Source organism: Anoplopoma fimbria, chromosome 18 (genome assembly GCF_027596085.1).
Source record: "Anoplopoma fimbria isolate UVic2021 breed Golden Eagle Sablefish chromosome 18, Afim_UVic_2022, whole genome shotgun sequence".
NCBI lineage: Eukaryota > Metazoa > Chordata > Actinopteri > Perciformes > Anoplopomatidae > Anoplopoma > Anoplopoma fimbria.
Window position 1 is genome coordinate 14,268,298 of NC_072466.1, and position 19,458 is coordinate 14,287,755.

At 39.7% G+C, this 19,458-nt stretch overlaps 2 protein-coding genes across 2 annotated transcripts in view; one reads left to right on the top strand and one right to left on the bottom strand.

The window, feature by feature from the left end:
- The window catches only part of rab15 (RAB15, member RAS oncogene family), a 15,857-nt gene extending 14,070 nt beyond the window's left edge, over positions 1–1,787 (bottom strand). The window contains exon 1 of the mRNA XM_054619143.1: positions 1,700–1,787. The gene's annotated coding sequence lies outside the window, so the exon portion shown is untranslated. The remainder of the gene's footprint in view (positions 1–1,699) is intronic.
- Positions 449–19,072, top strand: fntb (farnesyltransferase, CAAX box, beta). The gene is made up of 12 exons (XM_054619141.1): positions 449–687; positions 3,271–3,335; positions 7,025–7,097; positions 7,887–7,978; positions 9,811–9,957; positions 11,011–11,094; positions 12,058–12,144; positions 12,279–12,408; positions 14,553–14,685; positions 15,471–15,582; positions 15,795–15,909; positions 18,466–19,072. Exons 1-12 carry the CDS (start codon positions 589–591, stop codon positions 18,604–18,606), a joined length of 1,278 nt encoding a protein of 425 aa, XP_054475116.1. The 5' UTR covers positions 449–588; the 3' UTR covers positions 18,607–19,072.
- The last annotated feature ends 386 nt before the right edge of the window (positions 19,073–19,458 follow it).

Below are 19,458 nucleotides of genomic sequence, written 5' to 3' on the forward strand. Positions count from 1 at the left end.
TTGTTTCTGAAGCATTAGAATTATGTCCGATAGCTTTGTTTTGACTTTGCAAAACAAGATGCATTAGCTTTTTAATGGTGTGTTGCGTTTGCAAACGACACTGTGTTTTTTAGTGAATCGCAGGGCATTTGTTAAAACATATTTTGTTTATTTTGCTAAGTTTTTATCAGGAAATTTGCTCCACAGTTGTTTTTTGTTTGTAAGGCAAGATCACACCACTTCCGGTATTGGTTTGTTGATGCAGAACAGATCAACAGTGGTATTGCTTCTTTCGCATTCGTTGACATGAAACCAATTGAATAAAACGTGTAGCAGTCACTAACTTATTCCTTAACCCACATGTTATTATAAACCTCACGTCGAGCACTTCACAGGAGGCTGTCTGTATCAGCGAACGAGATGAGGTTTGTTCCCTTGGAGACGCCGTAGCTGATGTGCGCGCAGCCCCGCCCCCTCCGACCCGAGCAGGAAGTGAGCAGAGTCCACGGACACTGAGCGAACTATCAAACTACAAACTAGTGGCATCGTTACACAACATCTGTGCAACCCCTGCAGCTAACGGGTCCCACCACCATCATCATCATCATCATGGACGGGTTTCCAACGCCTCTGCGGTGCTTCAATGAGTGCCATTCCGCAGAAAAGTTCGTGGATGACGGGGTGAAATCGGTGACTTCAGTGGAGCAGGTGAGCGGAGGCGCAGATTAGCTGCTTTAAATCAGGTGGCTAATGCTAACAGCGCTGCTAACGGAGCTGCAGCTCTGCAGTCTGGATGGGAAGTGTGACAGCAATTAAACAGTCACATACTTTGTATTAGCTGCCTTTAATAAGGCCATGAAGTGGAACAATGATCGATACTCGTTAGCGTCCATTAGCTAGCTAGTTAGCAAACAAGAGCTTTGAGTTAACTAGCATTGTGATGTTACCTTAATGAGATTAAGTATTAATTAAATTAACTGCTGGCTAAGCCTGAGACGCCAAACCATGTACATTAACAAGACTCAGAGGGAAAAGCTCCAAATCCATTAGATATGTTATGGTCTTGAGTTATAGTAGGTGTGTGGTTGAATTAAATCAGGGTCCACTTAGTTAAGAGACTGCTGAGAGGATAGTGCACCCTGTCCTCATGTGTGTTGGCCCTCTCCAGCTACAGGCCTCCAAGTCATCCAATTGAGAGCCTTACTTATATTGTCGGTTTATATTACCTAATCACATATGTAAATAAATTGTAATCGGAATACATTTTTATTTATAGAGATTGACATTTGGAATTTATGTTCAAGTGCTGAGGTTCACATACAGTACCAGTCAAAAGTCTGGACACACCTTCTCATTCAACTACTTTGGAGAATCTAAAATATAAAACATATTCTGGTTTGTTGAGCATTTGTTTGTTTACCACATAATTCCATATGTGTTCCTTCATAGTTTGGATGTCTTCAATATTAATATACAATGTAGAGTTTTTTGTTTTTTTAAATAAAGAAAACCCAGAAGGTGTGTCCAAACTTTTGACTGGTACTGTAACTGTTAATTTGCATCCATCATGTTGCATGTTCATATAACGCTGAGCTGCAATTATCCAGTATGCAGGTCTTACTTAAGCAGTTAATCCTGCACCCGCCAACTTTGTATCAGGCCTGATTCCACTAACTGTAGTTAAAAAAAAAAAAAAATGTCATCAATGCCACCAACTCACCTCTCCTCTGGACTGCTCTGCGGACATCCACATGGCCGGATGCATCCCCTCCTGTGGCTGCTGTCTCTGCACACCTGGCTCTAATTAACCTGCGCCACCCACCCGGTCTCCTACAGCGACAGTTTTTAAACCTCTTCTGGGAACGCAGTTACTCAGAGGCAGTGGCATACACCCAAAATGTTTGGCAGCACAACTACTTTCAGCCAACATTTTGTTCCCTGTCACCCAACCAAATCACTCCGCGTCGTCGTCCGCTCCGTGGTCCCCTTGCTCGGACCAGTCCTACTTCTGTTTACGTCCCCCGGGATATCAGCATAATTGGTTCCCCGTTCTTCCGTTCCGATGTTCAGGGAGGAGCCAGGACCTTCTACCAACTCTGCAAATTCTCCCACCACAGCCGGTCCTAAACTACAGTACCAGTCAAAAGTTTGGACACACCTTCTCATTCAATGGTTTTTCTTTATTTTTATTTTTATTTATTTTTTCTACATCGTAGGTTAATATTGAAGACCTCCAAACTATGAAGGAACACATATGGAATTATGTGGTAAACAAACAAATGCTCAACAAACCAGAATATGTTTTATATTTTAGATTCTTCAAAGTAGTTGAATGAGAAGGTGTGTCCAAACTTTTGACTGGTACTGTATGTTCGGTCAATTGTACACACCTTTCCCACTATTCATGATTTATCAGTTTGGCATAGAAGTCGATCAAAGTGTGTCTCTTTCAAAAATCAAATTGAACTTCCTGTGTACACCGTGTCCACTCTCCCCCCTTTTAGACTCTCCGTGTTGCACTTGAAACACCTCAAGACTTTTTAACTACATCATGGGCTCAATCTGTTACATTTAAGCATTAGAGGCCCCAAAATATTGACTATAGCCAAGTTTTGTTATATAAAACATCCACAGCTGTTTCCCCCAAGACCCCAAGACTGACTCTCTGTCCACAAATCATCTTTTGCTAAGTGCTCAAGAACTATGAACATGTTGTGGTCATATATCTTAGTAGGGATATGTGACACATTGATGCTTCGGAGGACATTGCAAACCTCTGCACACTGCACACCTCCTCTGAGTTATTGATAATGGGGATCTTAACTTGGACTGGCTCTCTGATAGCTCTAACATATTAAAAGCACAGTGCATGAAACTTGAATCTTTTTCAGCTCATAGACAAACCCACTGGACAGTTTTTCCCCAAAAAATCTTATCTATTCCCAATTTTTTTATGTTTCCACTGACTGACATTCCCGTCATAAATAAAAACAATTACAGTCCTTGGTTCTCCCAACAACTCTCCAAATGCCATCCACAACAACAGACACAAAGCCTGGCCCCAAGGCTAGACCCAGTGGCACCTCTTAGGACTGGTTAATTCAACATATAAAAATCTGCACCAGCATGATAAGGAAGGTTGAATCAAATTCATTATCAGTGAGCTCCCTCGGCTTTCGACAGTTCCACTAAATTTCGGCACACTATTTGTTGTTGGTATTCTTTAGCTCACAACAACCTTCGTAATGACTGCTAACACTCTCCTCTTTTCTGCCCTTTCTTTTTCACTAGAAAAAAGTGGAACGCAGCATTGAAGAAGTCATCAGTGTTTACAAGCAAATACACAGCTTACCACAGTAAGTGTCCAGAGAGAAAATCATTTGTGCTGCTGATTCTAACAAAAGGAAGCACAGACAGTGGTTTGGTTTGGAAGGTTTTTAGAGTTTTTTTCTGATTATTTCCCCATTGTTCCCCTTGTCCTTTACACAAAGCATTTTCTAAAAAGAAAAATCATGTTTCTTGCTTTTATAAAACTTCAGTCTTGAAAAGTGCCCAAGCTACATGATCATAGTGAATAATTTCAGTTCCCTTACGCCTAAGTTGTTCTCACATCAGTGGTTGCGAGGATGTAAGACACTGCTTAGTGCCCTACAAACATTGTTGTTACTCCCTTGACTTTTGTCCAGGCTGTCAAAATACAACATGTTAAAAAATAAAAAAATAAATGTATGCATTATAAAAAGATCTTAACCACTGTAGGACTGGCAAAATATTTGATGTCCAAATATTAAGCCTAAATTAATCAAATATTGCATTGTTTAAAAGGCAGTCTGAGGATATATCTGCTGCGTCCGTCTTGAAACTGTCCATCATGAGTTTGACAATCCTATAGGATCTGCATTATCTAAATGTATGAAAAAGAAAATTAAGTAGCCTTGCTTTTGCTTAAGAGATGTGACTCTGTTATGTCAGATATTAGTACAATTAAATTGGCCTGACCTTAACTTAAAAGCCCTCATCCAGTGTATAAAAAAACTGACTCTAGAAAAGAGTCCATTTTCAAACCCACGGAAACAAATTGGTCATATAATGTGTGGCTGTAGTAATGATGATCACCTATTCATAGGACTCATCACGTTGTTGAATATATTTACCTCCATTATGAGACATTTCCAGGAACACCGCTCATTGGCTGCGGCTGTTTTGCATTACAAACACCTGCTGTTCGCCCGTAGAGATGGCCGCGGGGAGATGTACGGTGGCTGTTATCTAAAGGGTGTGTTGATCAGCCCACATGCACTGCTCCTGCTATCAGCTGTCATCAGTCCCCTCTTAATGGGGTGACTCATCTCATTTCTATGACAACTGCATGGACCTGAATGTCACAGCTATAGCAGCCAACGGGGAAAATGTTCTGCAGGAACATGAACGTATTCATCAGTGGAGGTCGTGCATTTATTTATTTAGAAGTGATCATCTGTTTCACCTTTTTTAGCCTGAACTCTGAGTTCAACACAACATCTTTGGATCAAAGTTATAATGAAAGAGGTTTTTGTGGTAAATTGAAGTCGTCCAGGCGTAGTTTTTTTTCTGGCCTGGTTGCTCGCCATCATTTTAGCAGTTTAATCAGAAATGTACTGATGTGGTTTCTTTGGAGTTGATGCTGATTAGTAATATTTTTCAACCCACATCTACCAGATCAAATAGAGATTTCGGTTAAAATCTTACAATAACAAGCACTGGTGCAAAACAGGTTAGGCTTTGCTCACTTAATTCAAGTAGTTTTAAAACAAAGCACCTTGTAATTATTATTTTTTTGTAATATGGCAGTGGAATAAAGTAGACAGAAGTGATGGGTGAAGAATAACAGAGTCTTTTATGTGACCTTTATAGATAGGGCAATCACTTTAAATGTTTTATTCTTGCATTTAAAGTCATTTCAAAAGTCCCCTTCAACACACAAAATGTTCTGGCTCTGCCTTCCCACATGCTAACAATGCAGAACGTACATTTAAGTTTACTATTGCTATTAATAAAATAATAAGGAAAGAAGGAAAGATATACTTTTTTTGTGAATTTACTGTCTACAGAGTAGCCAGGAATTTTAGAAATATGTCTATGTTATACAAGACTTCTTCACACTGCCATGAATAACTTCAGATGAGAAAATCTCTCCTTTTTGTTTTATTTAAACGCTTTACTTAAACCTAAATTCAGCCCCCTGTTCCAGATACAGACTCATTTGTCAGAATCAGACTTTTAAAACACACTGTGGTTAATGTGTGTGTGATAGTAGAATGTAAACTTCTCCTGAGGTTGTTTAAACCCCCACACTACCAGAAACACAACTGAGGACACAGCCTTGCTTTTGCTTTGTCCCTCTGTATTATTCCCAAAAGTTATAAAATTGCCAGTTGCAAAATCTGCCAAATATGTCAATAAAACCAGTTTGAGACAGCCAAAACTATGTGGATAGAAGTTGAGATGGTTAGATGTATGTATTATTTAGCCTCAGACATCAGAGTATTTGCTCTCTCTCTCTCTCTCTCTCTCTCTCTCTCTCTCTCTCTCTGTCTCTCCTATTTTAGATGTAAGTTCTGCTGTTCTTGAGGTTTAAATTATGGGTTTAGTTTACTTGCTCCCCTGTACTTCCCTCCAACTTTTAAACAGCCGAGTTGAAGCCTTGTCTGACGAGCGTAACCGTGGTGGGCGAACTGGCTCTCAGATGCTTAGCGCCGGTCTCGTTCTTCCTTCTGACTGTTGTTGTGTTGCAGAATTGCAGCCATGAATCTTTGGGCAGCGATCTGTGACGAACCCCTTTTGTAGGTAGAGCGTAATTACAGTCGTCCCGGCAAACACTGCGTGAAAAGGGCAGGCAGTAAAGAGGACTGGGCGGGTTGTGAGAAGGGAGGGAGGGTCCGCTGTCTTTGACTCACTGACACACATACTGTCGTACACTGGTGGGTTCCTGTGGAGCACACTGACATTAAAAGGATGAAAGGGGGGCTTTCATGGTGGTGCTCTGACACCCAACTCTCCCCTGGGAATCAATAAAGTGATATTGTAGGGGCATTTTTTTATTATTTGAAAAAGAATAATTGTGGAATAGGCTGTTGAATTTCTGCACCAGTAGGTCACATAACTGAACGAATTGCAATAGCCTATTCCACAATTACTCCTTTTTAAATCAGCCTTAATGTCATGACAGGCGCTCAGCAGCTGAGATATTTTCCAGCTCTGACAAAAAATAAATGACCGACCTGTAAAGTCTGACATCAACAGTAAAAATGTTATTACAATATCAGTCAGGACAACTTATTACATCACTGGTGCATTATAAGTAAAGATTGTATAACATTTTTAGGCATCATCACATTTTCAGGAAATGTACATTTATTTATAACATTATTGGGTGCTACAATACTGTGCAATACAATACTGTTTATATCAAGTACTAATGCAACATGCCAGAGCATTAATAGCCAAAGGAATGCACAAAACTCGCCAAAAATACATACAACACAAACAATATACAAAACAATGTTTCAGTAATATAATATTCTGTATTATAGTATCTTTACATTTGTACAGACTAACCTTGATAGATAATTATTTTGATACCTGAAAGTAGTTTGCATGGATTTTATATTCCTTTTTCTTAATTGTTCTTATTGAGTACAGACCAGAATACTCTAATAGAAAGTAAAAAAGCTGAGGGGCCAAAGTACCTCAAAAGATATAAGTAAATAAATAAAAGAGATGCTGAAACCATTGACATGTGCTGAAAATGATTGTATTAATCTGTTTTCCCCAGATTTTATGGAATTGTTTGTAGAAAGAGTTTTTATTTTCAAAAATATGCTCCCATACATTCCTGTTTTTTTTTTTTTTAAAGAGTAAAAAGCCTTACATGTAATGTGAGAAGCGAGCAGAGACACTTGAGGATACTGAAATTTTTTCATTATGTGTTATGACTTGAGGTTACACAGTTTCAAGCTGCTGGTCTTCTTCTAATTGCGTCTTCTATCCTCTGTTTGGTCTTCAGGCCAACGTTGTTGCGGGAACAACACTACCAATATCTCAAGAAGGGCTTACGTCACTTATCAGATGCCTATGAGGTACAGTATCACAACCGTTTAAAACATTTTTCATGGCCATCTCAGTGCATGATAAACCCAATGACACACACAGTACGACATATTCCTCCCCCAACGTTCACTCAGTGGCTGCATTAGTTGATGTGCGTCACTAATATCCAGAACAGAAGGACAGACACACACACTGCCTCTGGATTGTGTCTTTCTGCTTTAAATTAACTGTTCTGTACTCTCGCCAGAGAAGAGTTGGAAAGGCATTTGTTGTCCGTCCAGCCTCCAGCTCAGTGACATTCTGATTTAACTTCAGACTTGATCATTTCAATGTTTCCTTTGATTAACAGCAAGTGTGTTTATTGTGCCGCTATGTGCAGTATTAACATGTCCAGTCCAAACATTGCAGCAATGACTGAGTCATCATATTATACAATAAAAACAGCACAAAATACATCAAACTACTGTGTTGTTTTGATCATAAACACTGAAAATAAGTGGTGTGATATTTTTCTATAGTTTTCCTCCTGAAGACTGGGCCTCTGCTGCTCTGTTTACTGTCCTCTCTGTCTCTGACTGACTGATCTCACTATCTCGTTTACTGCTATAATTGGTCATCTGATGCCCATCTGATCGTGTGTGTGTGTGTGTGTGTGTGTGTGTGTGTGTGTGTGTGTGTGTGTGTGTGTGTGTGTGTGTGTGTGTGTGTGTGTGTGTGTGTGTGTGTGTGTGTGTGTGTGTGTGTGTGTGTGTGTGTGTGTGTGTGTGTGTGTGTGTGTGTGTGTGTGTGTTGCTGTCTGTCTATCTATGTCCGGCTAGTGTCTGGATGCTAGCAGACCGTGGCTTTGCTTCTGGATTCTTCACAGTCTGGAGTTACTAGAGGAGCCCATTCCTGCTGCTGTGGCCTCAGAGTGAGTCAAACACACACACACAGAGCACTACACACTCTACAACTAGACTTCTACCGAGGGGCACTGCCGAAGCCTTTGTATTATTTATTACCGTTGCATAGTTCTCATAATTACTAGAGTAGAGCAAATGTTGCTCCATGAAAATTGCTGATAATAAACTGCATCAGCTACACATAAACTCTGATTGCAACAATAGCAGTAGGCTTATTGTGTCATACAATATAAGTATATATATATATATAACAAGGGATGTAATACGAATTTCCTACCCACATGGGCTTAAAGTCACAATATTTACACCAATCCAAGGAAATTTAAAGTGACAGTTATTTCCAACATGGCTCAAAGATGTGAAAAGACGTGAATCATATTGTTGTCAACTTCATGTTAAATGTAAGGCTGTTCTACATCACACAGCCAGTATAAAAAAAGAGCTTCATTATTTCTTGGAGGCTTCATACCGTGCATTAACACACACTGGTCAAACACCATCGCAGTGGTAAATTAGGATACGCCACTAGAGAACATAACATCTGACATCTTGTACTATAAAGAAAGAGTTTTGCCATCTCTCCAAGGCTCTACAAAATAAAATATGCATCTAAAATGGCAGTTTTTTTTATCATCATGCCCCCAGGAGAAATCATTATAAATGGAAAAATAAAACCCTTAAAGTCTCATATAATGAGCACAATCTATTTATTTTCCAGTCCATTTTTCCAGTACAACATTTATATTAGTCAGGGCTGGGCTGTTAATCATTTCTTGACTTTGTAGTTTCCATAAACAACTGCAACTATTCTCGTCTATAATCAAACTCCCACATAAATCTATAGTGGTGAGGATGTAAGAAGAATTTAATGTTTTTCAGTTTTGAGCAGAACAAACGGGTGTATTATTTAAGACAGGTCTATGCAGCTGTAACTTCAAACAGTGTTGCTTTTACTGCCACCATAACTGCCACTTGATTAAATAACTGCCCGTCCAGAGTAACACTCAGCAAACCCCGTAGTGAGTGGCGGTGCCAGGCTGCCAACCCACACTCTCATTATTACCGCGAGGCGTGCCAACCCACCGGCTGGCACTGCCCAGCGCCAATGTAACGCCCTCGTTCTCTCTCACACACAGACGCACAAACAAACGCACACAAGCACACAGGATTCAAAACAATGCAACCTACATCAGATTGCTTTCTCTGTCCCATGAAATGTTCACTGTTCTCAGGTCAGTATTGACACCGGACGGTGACTGGTTGGGCCAAGGTTAATGTAGGCTTTCCTTCCAACGCAGTTTTTTGTGTGTTCTCTCCATTGTGGAGAAAGAAGAGAGAGAAGCAGCTCGGTGCACAGAGGCTGGAAAGAAACAAAAGTGTTGTTGAGATGGACTGTGCTCTGTGCCACGTCAGCTAGAGAGAAAAGAATTATAGTTGGATATGTCGCGGATTGAAACTGTTATTGTGTTTTAATGTGTGTCAAAAGTGGCATCACCATCTTTTTGAGCATCCCCCAGCTTTATATGTAATTAAACCCCTTTGCACCAAAATCTGTCATGCACAACCTCTGATAGATACTCAGGCACTTTTGTATTAACGACACTCACAAAGACTGTGCATCAAAACACACATGAAAAAAAAATGCTAACACTCCAATGTTTTCATCTTCAGCCCATAAATCTCCATTGGTAATGCTTACATAATCAGTTCAGACACAGTAATCAAATATGCAAGAAGCACTTGAACATCCTCTGTTATCTTATATTTCAGTATTTGTACAGTGAAAATAACTACATTTAAACGACTCTTGGTCTTAACTTCTTGATCTTCTTCTCTCCAGCGTGTGTCAGTTTCTGTCTTGCTGTCAGAGCGTGACAGGCGGTTTCGCCGGAGGACCAGGACAACACGCCCACCTCGCACCCACCTACGCTGCCGTCAACGCCCTCTGTATCATCGGAACAGAGGAGGCCTATAATATTATAGACAGGTACAGTGTCCCCACTGCTACACCAAGGTGACATACAAACAACATTATAGAACAAAGAAAGGTTTCAAATAGACTTAGTGGTCAATGGTTAGCTGATTAAACTCCCTCATACTTAGGTGTCTTGATGCTTCCTATGTTTATATTTTAATGTGAAAATGCAGCTTAGTGTCAAGACAGTAGAAAAAAGTATAAACTGAGACTCCGACAAGCCCCTTTAGTCTATAAAAAGCTGAACTCAACACATTTCAAAGAGGACATGAACTGTTTTTCTGTTGTGTGCACGATTTATCGATATCCTTTTCGATGAATTCTGGCTGATTAAAATAACAGTAACACACTTTGATGTAGAGTTTAAAATACTCATTTACATTCTGAGTCTCACAAAAAAAAAATCACTTCACATGCCAAGATCAACAATTTGTCATGGTGACTTTGTTGGAGAGAGATAACCAGAAGAATATACAAAACACTGTATATATCAAGTCACCTCAAGGGTGTCAAATTGTTTTTATACTGAAGTCATATGCAGTCTGAATGAAAGGGCTCGAGATTATAATTAAAGATTAATTAAAGAATAATTAGTTTAGATGATTAGATCTAATGATATTCATAATTCTAAGTCTTTTAATCAGTGGCTGTATAATGATGTTTGCCTTTAAATACCATTCAGTATTGTTCTGACGTACTCACTATTAGATCTGTTATTACAGTATTACTCGTTGATGTTATTTAACCAATAGCTAATTATAAGAGTATGCAGAGGTAGTGTTTACATGACTTCCTATTCATTTTATTCATTCCTATGTGTGTAACTGACGGGTGAAGCTACTACTGCTTAACATTATGATTTCTGTGTTTTGACTTTTTTAAAGCGCTTTATTGAATTTGCAGTACTTACAATGTTCCTTCCCTCCCCTCCCCCCTTTGTTCTTTCTCTCGCCTTCACTCCATCTCCCCTCCTGCTCTTCTTGTCACCCTACATCTCCTCCTCTTTCTTCATCTTCTTCTTCTTTCTAATCACCCCCTCTCTCCTCCTGTGCTGACCCTCTCCAGGGAGAAGCTGTTAGATTTCCTAATGTCAGTGAAGCAGCCAGATGGCTCGTTCGTGATGCACGTTGGAGGAGAGGTGGATGTCAGGTGAGAGCCCGGAGGATAACGCTACCTCCTCCACCCTCTTTTCTCTTTTTTTGGTTTGTTTCCAGCACCGCACAGGAAGATCCATAAATCACAAAAAATCATCGTCACAATTAAGAGCACGTTTGGGATCCACAATTGTATTCATTATTGAGTTATTGCTGTGTGACAGTCAGCACATTCAGTGTTTTCACCAAAAAAGTAGGACATTTTTTTAAAGTATGTCTCCCTTTTTATCTCCATTTCCTTTGTTGTTGATAGAAAGGAGGAGAAATACCCACATCTCTCTTGCGTAAGAGTGGATTTATGTTATTTGAGTTACTGTGTGTGTGTGTGTGTGTGTGTGTGAGTGTGAGAATCTGCTTTGTGGATTTTTTAATAACAGCTTTGAGGTACCGTCTTCTGTTTCCACAAAGAAACTCAAAAGTCAAAGTTACTGCTTCACTCCCAGAGGAGGCTATTATCTGTTGCCAACCAATTAATGTTCTGCTGTCATTTTGCATTATTTAAAATCTTTTTTTCCTCTCTGACGGGTTTGCTTTTCTGTCGCTGTCCTGGAAAAACACCTATCGATCAAGAACTGTGAATAAACAGTCTGGTTTTAGTTTCCAGTGTGGTTTAAAAGGTTTTTTTGGCCTAAGGAGCAGCAGGATTTGCTCAAATCCTCTTAACATTTAAGGACAAGTCCAGTGATTTTAAATATTTTCTCTATTGTTAACAAATCCCATGAAAAGACCAAAACCAACAATGATTTAATCAGACTAACAAGTATTATCTGTGCATCAGAAGCGATATAAGATGACACAATTGTAAAAATAAAAAAATTATGACTATCTACAAACATTGAATCTGGAAGTTTTTGGATGATAATGTGTAAGTGTAAGAAGAGCAGACTCCCTCCTAAACCACATCTCTCTCTCTATATTGATCTATATCAGACTGTGTTTTTTTTTCCCCTTTTTATAGGAGTGCATATTGTGCAGCTTCTGTAGCATCGCTCACAAACATCATCATACCTAAACTGTTTGAGGACACGCCAAACTGGATCCTCAGGTACAGCCCACCACCACCACCACAGCGGTCTATTGTTGAATTATTAAAGACCCATTTGTACCTCTGTTCCTACACAAACCAGGGAGTGTTTCATCGTGTGTTTTCTTTTTTGTTTTTTTTTCCTCTGCCTCCAGTTGTCAGAACTGGGAGGGGGGTCTGAGTGGAGTGCCGGGTTTGGAGGCCCACGGTGGCTACACGTTCTGTGGCACGGCTGCACTCGTCATCCTGGGCAAAGAGCACATGCTGGACCTCAAAGCGTTGCTGGTAAGAAGCTCCCATCACTTTATTTGAGGCACATTTTCTTGCTTATTCAACAAAAACAAATAAGTATTAAAATAACATAAAACAGGATAACCTGAGGTGCTACTTGGCTCGAGTCCTTAACACACACAAAGTAGATGCCATCAGTTGAAGTCATAACAGACACTTTGTGCTGAAGCAATATCCCTTTTATAGGCTGCTCGTCGCTGTGAACCCCCAAGCAGACGACACGCAGCTGTGATTAAATAAGAATAAAATGTTATAACCCAGAGTAGGTTTCATTAAGTAAAAGGACTGATAATTCCTGCTGGAGACCCATTCTGTTATGACATATTACAGTGCTTTGGTATCTTTTGCTTATTGCTAAGAGTTTGTCCTGTATCTTGGATCTGTAATTTCTGCAGAACCATCTAGAGCTGTAAGCGTATTATTTTTTCATTTTAGTGTATGTCGCCGCCGGGCTCTTGGTATATTGGAGGTCAAAGTTTCCATCAGTTTTGTTACTGTAGCTTGTGATGTCACCATTGGGATTCTGTGTTTATCCCTTTAGGGAAATTCTCTTGTCATGTGCCAGCTTCCAGAGAAGTAAGAGGGCAGAGCTGCAGCCCTGGAGATTTAGTTTGGGTGGAGTGTTGTGCTCAGGGACTCTGCAGAAAGGCAAATGCTTAATGACACGGAGCTCAGGGTCATCCGGAAAAGAAAGAGAGTATTTTTTTTACATCTATTATTGAAAGGATGAAAACAGCTTGTGTTGGTTGCTTAAGTTTCTTTTAGTCATCGTTCACGAACACTTTGTAGGATTTAGGGGGATTTATGGCAGAAATGGAATATGCAATTTATTTTCTTCAGTGTATAATCACCTGAACTAAGAAATGTCACGTTTTCATGGCCTCAATATAAGCTGTTTATATCTACATATGGAGTGGGTCCTCTTCAGGGAATACCGTGTTGCACTGCCATGTTGCTACAGAAGCCCAGAATGGACAAAACAAACACTGGCTCTAAATCTGGTCTTTCACGGTTTACACCCTCGTTCTCCGGCACGCTTCAATAGGGAGGGGTGAACGGAGGGGTATTCAGATGGCTGCAATCTGCAACCTCACTGCTAGATGCCACTAAAATCTTCACATCGGTCCATTCAAATTTTAAATGTAAAGCCTCTAAAATGCGCTCACGCCGTCACTATTTACAGTATATGTTCAGAAGTCAGTGTGGTGGAAAAGTGAAATTTGCATTTGACCGGTCTGAACTAGTTCCCCTCATGCTAGTAGGCTAGTAACCCCTCCCCTCCTCGTTAAACAACCTCACAGCTGTATATCCGCTCGACACCCAGCCAAAGTCACCGGTTAACACAGCACACTCTCTAAAGTACCCTATGTCAGTGGAAATCCTGCAGTATTTAAGTGAGTGTGAACAAAAACAAAGAAGCTTTTCTGAAGTTGTCCTTTATCGAGTGAAGTACGATGAGTCACACTGCAGAAAACCGCTCCGGTTTCATCTCTGAGAGACAGAATTTCTGTTAAAAACCTGAAAATGACACAGTGTGAGGTAGAACGACGCAAATGCCCCACTTTATTAAACAATGCCCCGCTGCTTCATTTGAATAACAGAAATTTCACTGGCACTGCAGAGAACAAAAATCACATGTTGCTGTCAAGTATAGAGAAAAGGAGAAGCAGCATAATTCCCACAGTGCAGCCTGGCCAATGAGTGCTCGGCCTGTCTATTCTAATCAAATAAAGACGGCACTAAACTCTGCAGCAGCATGCATCAAACATTTATGGTGTAGATTACTGCTCGAACATCAAATGCCTTTTTTAAAGCAAGAACATTAGGATATTTGCATGTTACAGCTGAATAACTAGTGATGTTGAAAGTCTCTCTACTATTGTTACTCAATAGTTACCAAAGTTACTCAATCCAAGCTGAGCAAGACTGGATGTGCACCAATTAGTGGTTTCCATGTCAACAATATTGCAATTTTTTTTATTTTTTTTTAATAGATTAAGATGTTTTCCCTTCATCTCTATGTGGGCTCTCAGCTCTGGCAGTGTTCGATGTGATTACACTTAAAGTGACTAGAAGATCAGAGTTGAACGTCCTCTAAAGATTGTCTAAAGGGTGTGTTTGTCCCGTGTCCTCCTCAGCGGTGGGTGGTCAGCAGACAGATGCGATTCGAAGGAGGCTTCCAGGGCCGCTGTAATAAACTGGTGGACGGCTGCTACTCTTTCTGGCAGGCTGGACTCCTGCCTCTCCTCCACAGAGCCTTATTCAAAGAAGGTACTGTACCTCTGGTCATAGCCAAGTCTCTCTTTAAGAGAAGGAAAAACACATGGACCGGCCTCTAGAAATATTTTAAATATAAATGTAACATTTCCTTTTTTATCAGTAATTGCATTTGTATTACTTAATCTAATCTCTTGCTTATTAAAAAAAAAAAAAAAAAAATAAATAAATAAAGGACTTCATGACAAAACAAACAAATCATTTCTCTCTTGAGAGTCAACTCAATATCAATTGCGTTTTTCCCAACTAACATTAAGAGAAAAATATCTCGTCCCTATAGCAAAACACAAAATCAATGACAAAATGCTCACAATAAAACAAGAAAATCTCCTAGCGGGTATTAAGTGTAATTATTAAAATGTTCAAAGCTGCACTGGATGCACACAGAGGCCTTAAAACAAGGAGGAATCAGTTAGACTTCCAGGCTTTTGGTGTTGGGGGGATTAAGAGGGCTTTTCTCTTGGCCGACTTGTGTTAACTCTTGCTAAACTGAATGGATGTCGGCTGGGTAGTTTTTTCCACCCAAAAAACAGATGACATGGTCATTTTTGACATGTGGATTTTAAAGACACTGATCTTCACAATTTACTGTAAACAAGATCTTCTTGTAAGCAGGCGCTGCCCAGAAAATGCATCATACAATAGAAAATACAGAGGAAAATGGAGGCAAAATGATAAATAGGCTGCTGATAATGTGCCACGTTTGAGGCCAAAGTCACTCCAAAAAGAATAGTTTTTAGTCTGAACCTTTTGTGTTTGTCTGAATTGTGTTTGTGCAGGAGAATCGGAGCTGAGTCTGCAGCGGTGGATGTTCGAGCAGCAGGCCTTGCAGGAGTACATCCTCCTGTGCTGTCAGAACCCAACAGGGGGCCTTCTGGATAAGCCTGGCAAGTCAGTACCACACCATCTGGACACACACACACACACACACACACACACACACACACACACACACACACACACACACACACACACACACACACACACACACACACACACACGGTGGCAGCACATGCGCTCTCCACACAGTCGAATGTGATTCACATGTTTTTTACTCGTGCACATCATTTACACTGTCCTGCATTGTGTCTTCATGTGTCCAGATCCAGAGATTTCTACCACACGTGTTACTGCCTGAGCGGCCTCTCCATAGCACAACACTTTGGAAACGTGGACCTCCATCATGAGATGATCCTCGGCAAGGAGGAGAACAGATTGGTGAGACTGCAGCGGGGCTGGGAGGGAGAATCGGGTGAACCGGGATGGATTTATTCAGAAATGGATTATTAACTATCTGGAGTGGATTCGTTTTTTTAATAGAAACAAATTCAACCTCGGTAACTGCTGAAGATATTACCAGTATTATAATAACAACTTCTCACCAGTTCCTTAAGAAAATAAAAGCTCTGCTATATATATATATATATATATATATATATATATATATAATGGTTTCCAACCTTTACCTCTGCATCAGATGAGCTAAAGTACCTCTATTGTTTTTGTAAATGGACAGTGTGTAAGTTTAAGTGGCATCTAGTGATTTGTGTCAGGTTGCAACAAACAAAATACCCCTTTAGCTTAGCCCCTCCCTTTTCAAGCGTGTTGGAGAACTACGGTGGCCTACAGGTAGAGATAGGTATCTGTAGGATTTTAGTACAACTAAGGGCTACTCTTATCAATACGCAGTTCTTCTACATGACTGAATAATTGTTTTTCAAAAAAGATATATAAGATACAAATAAATAATAATAATTCAGAACAGAATAAGAAGTTATTTATAATTTAGATATGCTAAATATTGTTTCTAGAGCAGCAACCGTTTTGTTTACAACAGCAAAGTCACGATATAAAGTCATTAATATCTCACTGGAAACAAATGTAAAATGTTAATAAAATAAACAACATTTCTGAGTGAAGTTTACAAAGACTGAAGAACACAAACGTCCGTTTAGTATAAGCCATTCCATCTGTCTTCTGTCCATAAAAAATAAAAACAGTAACATCGGAGCTTATAAATACATTTAATACTTTCGTAACACATCCGTACCCTCAGTTAACGGTAAACGTGAAAAGGCTCTCACTAGAGCCAGTGTCCGTTCTGGGTCTTAGTTTTCGGGTTATCATACACTAATTAAAACATAGTTATGAATAATACATTCAATATTTTCCCATAAGCCCCCTAAATGATACACACTGTCCCTTTTTTAAATTACTTTTTTATTGTGGATTAGTTAGGCTGAGTTTCCTTTTGCAGTAGTTTTGTTCATGTTGGCATTTACATCAGTATCACTACACATCTCTCCATCAGTCTGTCCCGACTCCTCTGCTAGTTTGCATACTGGTTTTCATGCCCCGTCAGTCAATCGCAGCAGTTGGTGTTTAAAGGAATTGTTGGACATTTTGTTAAAGCTTATTCTCTGTCTTGCTGATAGACTACATACCAGCGACTTGTATCTCCTGGGGGTACTGGTGCCTCTAGTTGGAAATCACTGGTTTATCTCACTCTGTTGTAGGGGCCGTGAGAAAAGCTTCACGGCTGAGCAGAGAGCGCTGTGGTCTGTTGTGAAGAATGTTTTCAAATGTTAAACAGAGCATATCCAGCACAGATCTGTTAGATAGCTGATAGCCAAAGATGAGTTCTTCTTTAAAAAATGTATCGATAGTGGCTCAAAATACATCAGCATAATATATTCAAGCTCCTCATAGAATCATTTTTTTTCAATACCAAGCAGCTTGATGGGATCAGTTTTGAAGATGTAATGGCTATAATAACAGAGTCTAATCTGCAAATCCTTAAAATGAAAAAAGAAAATATACTAAATTGAATTAACTTAATGCCTTTTTAAAAAGTCTCAACTGCTCATTTTGCCTCTGATTATTTCAAAATAATTTAGTCGAGAGAGCATGACACTGTTCCTCATTATGCACCTCTGAATGTATGACATGCCTTTCCTTTTCAGTGTGATGGTCTGTGGGTGTACTTCCTGATCGGGGTACATTTTGTTGCAAATGTCAAAGGCGACGCACTGACGGTTGTGTTGATTATAAGATGGGATGTGGTTTTACTTCAAGATGTCAGTGGCTCTGACAGTGGTGTTGTTTTTTTCACATTTCCTGTTGTGTTCCTGCCGATTTACAGTCGGTTACAGTAACTCTGCCCCCTAGACAAACATGTAACATCTCTTTAGATTATAATTACAGAATTCAGTAGCCAATAAGTTACACAGCAGTGGGTTTGTTTTATCACATGTATTTAGTAAAAGTGGACTTTATGCTTTGAGTCAGCATTATGCTCTCCGTTTACTGACAAATGCAAAAAATCCTGCCTCTGTGTGCATTATTATCTACTTCTCTTCTTTAAAACCTCATCAAAGACGTGTTGATTCGACTCTGGAAGGTTTTGATGCTGCATTTGTGGCGACGTTGCATTAGACTTAATTTCAATGATGTGTCCCCTACCACAAACTCAGTACATCATTTTTTTTTAAAGAAATTGATTCTTTCTTTGGCAGACTAGTTTCATTCTGAAGAAGTCAATGAAAAGTCTCCATGGATAGTGGAGGTCATATTAAACTATACTGTAATGAAGACATACATTATAAGTGGGGATACTGAAACTGTAATTTTCACACAAACTAGATTAAATAAAGCTGCTGGAAAATTGGGCCACTTTTGAGCCTAAAAACAGATCAAGAATAGGAGCAAAGAGAGGCTTAGAATAAAACGTTATGGTACAGCATGAGTTTTATTTTCCTCTTTTCTGTCTCGTAGGCTCCAACTCATCCAGTTTACAACATTTGTCCGGAGAAAGTGGCCAAGGCCCTGCAGCACTTTCACCGGCTGCCTGTCCCCGATGATGTCAGAGGGTCGGACCCCGCCGCTGCCTCCAGATCAAGTGACCATCAGTCCTAGTTAAGTCATCGGTGGAGACGTCACTGTGTGTGAAGCAGCCAACTCTGTGGGAACGGACTCAAACCAGCAAACAGCAGCCGGGTCTGATGTAGACAAGGCCCGAGAACCTTCTGACGGTAGACTGTCGGTAGTCATGAGGGCCGGAGTTTAGGAGGAGTTTGCCTGAATTAAAGGTCAACGGTTGTGTGTGTGTGTGTGTGTGTGTGTGTGTGGGCAGTTTAGCACTCAGCTGGATTTTTTGCTTGCAATGCCTAATGTTTTCATTCTCTGAAATAAAAAAGGGAAACTTTCAGTTTGATTTAAGTTAATAAAACATTATAAAGCACTTTTCATAATGGTGTCATAAAATGCTTTACAACTTAACTACAACATAACCTGCACTGTTAAGACCTGCTAAATTAATCTAAATATCTTTTGAAAATACGTAACTGTGGCTCCAGAATTTTAAGCCTCGGTATATTTAAATGTGATTATTTTGAGGTCAACAAAATAAAAGACTAAGATATTTAGTATATCTCCACTAGATCCTTTTATTTCCCATAATTTACTTCAAAAAAAAAAAAAAAAAATAAACTTTCCTGCATTTAACCTTGGGAATGTTTGGTATTTTTGCTTGAAAAAGCAAAATACATTTTCTGTCACAACTTTCCAGTAATTTGTCTTATTGTTTCGAATCTAGTTTGGTTTACAAGCAGCTTCTTTGGGGGAGCTGCTCCATTTAAATCAAACGTGCAGAACACAATTGGCTCTCAGTAAATAAAACATGAAACATCCAAATATTTAAAACATTTGTTAGTCAGTGTTGACTGTTACAGGAAAACTTTGACGCATCCTGAAGAAACCAAGAAATGA

Coding starts and splice junctions, on each gene's coding strand:
- fntb (XM_054619141.1), top strand. CDS start 589: ATGGACGGGTTTCCAACGCCTCTGCGGTGCTTCAATGAGTGCCATTCC. Junction 9,958..11,010: donor GCCTATAATATTATAGACAG/GTACAGTGTCCC, acceptor GACCCTCTCCAG/GGAGAAGCTGTTAGATTTCC. Junction 15,583..15,794: donor CTTCTGGATAAGCCTGGCAA/GTCAGTACCACA, acceptor TCATGTGTCCAG/ATCCAGAGATTTCTACCACA.